Source organism: Cyprinodon tularosa, unplaced genomic scaffold (assembly GCF_016077235.1).
Source record: "Cyprinodon tularosa strain WSP-4 unplaced genomic scaffold, ASM1607723v1 ctg960, whole genome shotgun sequence".
NCBI classification, from domain to species: Eukaryota; Metazoa; Chordata; class Actinopteri; order Cyprinodontiformes; family Cyprinodontidae; genus Cyprinodon; species Cyprinodon tularosa.
Genome location: NW_024039741.1, coordinates 131,959 through 137,958, shown reverse-complemented (window position 1 = coordinate 137,958; position 6,000 = coordinate 131,959). Strand labels below are relative to the sequence as shown.

General features: G+C 47.3%; 1 protein-coding gene across 3 annotated transcripts in view; it reads right to left on the bottom strand.

The window, feature by feature from the left end:
- The window catches only part of pkhd1l1.1 (PKHD1 like 1, tandem duplicate 1), a 76,070-nt gene continuing 70,070 nt past the window's right edge, over window positions 1–6,000 (bottom strand). For all 3 annotated transcript variants that reach the window (XM_038275481.1, XM_038275483.1, XM_038275482.1), the window contains exons 73-77: window positions 3,820–4,164; window positions 3,595–3,746; window positions 3,373–3,519; window positions 2,163–2,316; window positions 1–536 (exon numbers count right to left, since the gene is read on the bottom strand). In XM_038275481.1, the coding sequence (XP_038131409.1) occupies window positions 325–536; window positions 2,163–2,316; window positions 3,373–3,519; window positions 3,595–3,746; window positions 3,820–4,164 (1,010 nt within the window). In that variant the 3' untranslated portion in view covers window positions 1–324. The remainder of the gene's footprint in view (window positions 537–2,162; window positions 2,317–3,372; window positions 3,520–3,594; window positions 3,747–3,819; window positions 4,165–6,000) is intronic.

Sequence of the window (6,000 nt, the reverse complement as noted above, 5' to 3'; positions counted from 1 at the left end):
TCCTTTTAAAGTATATTTAATGTGAAACCATCAGTTAAAGTGCCAAAGTTTAAAACTTCATTTTCTTTGAGGTCAGTTTAATCTCAGAATTATTTCATTCCTTCATTTTAAATTGGCAAATATTTTACAAAATGCTGTAAAAATCAGGTAATAGGAGCCGAAATCTGAAGAAAAACATTAATAGAACCGTAGAAAGCTTAAAAAACTGGTGACCAAGATCCCTGGAGCCTTACTGACCACAGACTGGATCAGAACCCCCCTCCCTCATCTTTAGATAACCTCCACCATCCAATCAAACCCAGAAGAACCGGAGTAGAGCACCGGCTAACAGAGCGGGATGCTGGTGGAGCAGCAGGCCGCCTCATAGATGACGCTGATCAGACACAGGCTGCCTGCAGACAAGGCCGTGCTGGAACTGAACACGCTGTCGTCGCCAGTGGTGGGCGGGCTCTCCGTGGTGGGGACATTCTTCACAGAGAAAGATCTGGACTGGGCGCCCCAGTCCTTCAGAGTGAAGACCATCGTCAGGTTCTCCCCTGCAGAGAAGAGACGAGTCGTTAGAGGCTCAGACTGCAGCAGGGATTTACCATTAGGCAATACTAGGGCCCCAAGTTCCTGGGGGCCTCATAAAACTCTGTTTCCATGTGTGGTTAATACAACTATTCCTTATTTCTGCACATTAATTATGTTTCTGATAAAAATCCTTTGTCTAAAATGCCATCAGAACGTTGATAATATTAAGTGTGTCTCACCCCCCCCTTCAGTGTCCACCATATTGGATCAGTCCATTTGCTGCACATGTTCAGAAAGGTCCAAACAGACAGCAGCAAACCATTTGAAAACAAACCATGCAAAGAGCAGTGTTGCCAACTTAGCGCTTTAGTCGCTATATTTAGCCACTTTTCAGACCCCTCTAGCACTTTGATTTCTAAAAAGCTCCTAGCGCCAAATCTAGAGACTTTTTTCTGCTACTGGAGACTTTGGAGACAACATCTAAAAGCAGCGAACTCTGCTCTCCAGAGCAAGTAGATTGGTAGCCCCGCCTCCTGCTCTCCTCTATCTTGTCTGCTGTCATGATTCATGCAGCTATTATTTCATCCAAATGAAAAATGGAGAACAGATAAGCAGATCATGGCTTGTCTACAGTGAAAAGAAGGACTGGGTTATTTACTTTGGCCTTTTTGGAAACACAGGAAGGAGCAATCAGCTAAGTGAGCTTAGTGCTTGGAAAAAATCTTTCATTCCTTTAGAGACAGCATGAAAAGTCAGCTGAGTACAAAACATAGAGAGGAAAACAAGAAGAAAAGGGACAAGAAGAGAAGGACACAACCTAGAACAGATCATGGATGTCTATTCTATTAACATTTCTCTATCTGGAGAATGGGGCTGTTTTATGTGTTGTCTTCTCCATTCAGAGGGGCCCCTGCCTGTCTTTGCCTAGGGCCCCAAATGTCCTAAACCCCCCCTGCGTCTAGAGCAGCGCCTCATGAGCTTCACAAGCAGCTGCTGCTGGAGTTGGAAAAATTGAAATTTTGCTGCTGGACGCGCCGCATCAACCAATGAGAGAAGCTGATCTGGGAGCTGGCAGGGAGTCAGACGCAGCACTGCTGATGCAGAGCGCTATGATCACTCCTCTGAAACAGTTTATTAACGCCTAAATTAACTTCAAATGTAGAAACCTGCCGGCAGAATATGTTGGCTTTTATTATCCTGCTGCCTGCAGTTTGTAGCACAGACCTGAAAAACGCTAACATCTACTTCCAGCCGCCACCAACAGGAGGGGAAAACCCTGGAGAGGCGAGCGGGCCTGAGGCAGCTGCTGCTGGGGATTCCCAGTGACAGCGCAGCGCCGGTATGTGGGGGTCTGAGCGGCTCCCACAGAGAAATAATCTTTGAAGGCAGGATGGTAATCTGGATGAACTGACTGCACAGACCATGTTTTCAGGAGGACTTTCTCACTTCAACATAGATTCTAACTACTTTCTACCCGCTGATCACAGCTAATATAGCAAAGCTGCTCTCTGGCATCGAACACAGGAGCAGCAGAAGCATCTGGACTCACTTTACTGGACCTTTGACCTTAATGTGGATCAGAGATGAAGCAGCAGAAGCTTCTTTGATGGCGTTAGCTGTGAACGTAGCATCAGGCTGAGAAGACTCACCGCTGTTAAGGATGGAGAGGTCGCTGAAGTTGGCCCAACAGCCGCTGAACAGGATGGTGGTGTTTCCTTCCAGTCCGCCCACCGGATCTCCGCTGCCGTTCTTCAGGCTGGTGCTCACGGTGAGCGTGGTCACGCCCACAGACACACAGTTACCCTGAAACAGCAGCACAGGCCCGGTTAGCGAGCAGGAAACGCTGCCGCAGGACTTCATCAGGTCCTCCGCTCCTCCATGCTGACACTAACTTCTAACCAGATGTTTGGGTGCAGCTGCACCAAGCAGCTACGTTAAAACCTGCTGTTAATCCATCAGATTCAAGCTCTTATCTCTTCACCTTCTGTTAGGATCATTTCCTGAAGTGGAGAAACTGGGACTTTTGCAAGAGAAAAATGTATTTTAGGTCTTTAGACGGAGAAAAAGGCTCTGACTGGAGTAAGCCCCGCACACACTCTCCATGGGGACCATCCCACCCCCTGCATAAAGAACTTTCTCACACATTTGGAGGAAAACAACTTCAGTTCATCGAGGACATTAGGTTCATATATCTTTCACTGCCCAGATAAACATTTCACAACAACTGTTTCTGTTCACGGCTTTAGGGAGCCTCTATCTACATTTCACGCTTGTCTGGAGTGAGGAGGCTACTGCTCTCTGCCCCCCCTACCTTAAATATTTCAGCATAGAGACTGGCAGGAGGTTTCTCTACAATAACTGAACAGTTTAATAATGATTGCGCTGCTAAATAAAGGTTTAAGCCCGGTTTATGCTCAGAAATCAGATCGTCTGCGTGTGTTGCAGTGAACGCAGATATGCCCCGCCCCCCTTCCACTGACACTCTGCTGCACCTCTCCCAAATCGTAGCGCGAGAACGCTGGGACCCTTTTTCCACCTGGATCCCCGCTCTTTTTGGCCCTCATGTCCCTCCGTTGTTGCACAAACTGGCCCCACTTCCTCACCGCCTCGGCCGTATCTAGACCCACAGCTAGCTCCTGATTGGCCCTCTGGCGTTGTGACGTGGAATAACTTAGCACAGACCACGCTTCAATATTGAGCATGAATCAAAAATATCTGCGACACGCTGCTGCAGGACAATAAGCAGACCTTTGTAAATCATTTATTATTATCTAGAGACTGATTAATAACAGGAGGTTAAATCAGGTCCAGATGTGTGGTGATGTCACGACTACGCTTCTGTTGAAGCTGAACCCTCACCTGCTCGTCCACGGCCATGAGACGCGGCTGCTGGAGCAGCGGCCCCACGAACTCTCCGGCTATCGGGTCCTCCACCAGCAGCAGGCGCGACACGCTCGAAATGTAGCTCGCCTTCGGTTCTTCTCTGGACGCTTCCTTTGCTGCCACCTGCAGGTGAAATGTGGAGGATTTAAGTTGCTCTTCAAGTTCAGCAACGAGCCTCGGCGTCTACAAACAGCTCACCTGGCTCCAGGTGGGGTCTGAAGATGAAGGAGGAGGCGGGATGATGCCGATGGAGGAGACGTTGTAGCCGATGGACTGACTGAGGTTCCCAGAAACCGCCGCCTGACCCAGATCATCTGCGATGCTCCTCAGCAGCGCAAAGTCTTCCTCATCTGAAAGAAAGAGGATCAGTTCATCTACGTTTCTCTGAGAGCATCCAGACGGCGAGCTGGTTCCAGTACCAACCGGTGCTGGTGTTGCCGGTCTGCTGAAGTGGGGGCTTTTTGATCTGCACCTCCACCGTTAAGCCCGTGGACCTCTTCCTGCGCCGCACGCCGCCATCCTCCCTGATGATCTTGGTGATGCGGATCATGCTGGGGGGAACTTTGAGGAACGTGGCCAGGTTCTGGATCAGGTTTTGACCGAAGAACTCGTCCTCGGTGAGGGCGGGCATGTTGAAGGCCACGACGATAAGCGGAGACGTCCTGATCTCCACCGGCGTGGAGCCTCTCACCAGGACCTTCAGCAGCTTGTAGTCCTGGTCGAAGTAGTTGGATCCCATGGAGGCGTTCATCAGAGGCACAAACTCATCTGGGGAAGGAAAAATAAAAACATTTTCCTGAGAAAACGACGGAAAAGGATGCAGCCAGGTAAGGAAAATCTATCGAAGGATTTCACTTCCATGAACACAGCTGCTGGAACATGGAGCGTTTTTCAATCGTACGGCTTGAACAGATAACATGAAGTAGGATCCAGCTTTTACTGTTGGTCACTGAATCAGCCTCCTTCATGCTGACTGAGATTCAACTGGAGCCCAATGCTGACAAAGGTACAAAGTACATCATCATCCTGCAGGGATGCATCAAACTAACTCACCTGTTCTGTTCTTGTTGGAGGTCTGGTTTTTAGCTAGCAATGCGGACGGGCGTAAATTGTGTGACCTGTTTTTGGAACGTCTAGCTTTGGTACGCCCTAATTTTCCCCTGGAAACCTTTCAGCTTTGTTGTCAGTCAGGTGAAACTTCATCGGTCATTAGACACGCTAACGCTACAGATGCTACCGACTCGACATTATCGTTTAGCAGCAGCTGAGACCTTATCTCCTGGTTATGAGAAGAGATTTCATAATTAAGAGATAAGCTATCTGATTCTTTGCTGAATGCAATACGCTCCATAAATACTGAATCAATAAAGAAAAATATGTTTTCTGACACATTAAACGTATTTATCAGATATGACAAAACTGGAACATCCCTGAATAAAAAATATAAACAAAATATGTGAAACTTCTGATTTCCAATGAACAGAGATGTAGATCTATCATTAATAGACAGGGTTTGCTGTCAGACTCGTTTAAGTATACAGGACGCTAACTGTGAGCTAGCTTAGCCTCTTGAGACCATCCTGATCTCGCAAGCTTTCCAGGTTTCACTCGCAGATCAGTCTGGAGACTCGATTAAAGAAAATGTGGAGCCGTTCACCAAACGAACGTCCAATCAGCGTTGGCTTTGAGGCGGGTTGAGGTGTGACGCAACGAGAAGCGCAACAGTTCAGTCTAAAGAACATGGCGGCTTCAGCCGATGAAACTAGCGTTAGCGTGGCTATCGAGCGAGTTTGATCGGAATTACAGAGTATTTCTTCACTGAAAGAAGAGCAAAACACTGCTCTGGAGGCTTTTCTCAGAGGAAAAGATGTTTTTGCTCTTCTCCCGACTGGTTTCGGCAAGAGTTTGATCTATCAATTGGCTCCTCTTCGTCGTCGCTCTGTTAGTACGTCTTATGCTTCGTTGATCTGATTGGTTTATTTGGCCCGTCTATCACCAACATAGGCCAATCAGCTAACCTGTATTTTCACCCCTTCCCAAAATTACTTCAACGGAAGGTTTCCAGATGGATATGCGGAGCAAATCCATCTGGCGGGGTCAGGTTAGAGCTAGCTCTCTGTTTTTCAGAGCTGGGAGAGACTTTGTTCTGTTGGCAGAGCTTTAAACAGGCGGTTCTTGGTTTCTTTCTGAGGAACGTTAGAACTTTGGTCAAATGTTTTTTCTGGGTTTTAACTTCATATTAAACGCCAACATTGATGATTTTTTGACGTCTTTTAAAAAGTTTTTTTTTATTTTTCTTTACTTTTTTATTGTCGTGATCTCGGCGCTGATGGTTTGTTTTTTTTCCTTTGCTCCTTGCTCTCCTGTCTAATTAGTTCTGAGGCTGATTATCGCCGATCATTTCCACCTGGTTCCTCTACTATTTAGGTTGTTTGTTTGCCTCCCATCAGCGCCAGGTTATTCGTGAGTTTTGGTGAGACGTTTCCTAGCATCCTTTAGTCTGTCTGTTTTTCTGCTTTTGACCAGTTTCTGCCCTGAGGATCTTGAGTTTCTCCTTGCCCCTGTCTGCTCTGTTTGGCTGTTCTGATCCTGGATTCTACTGGC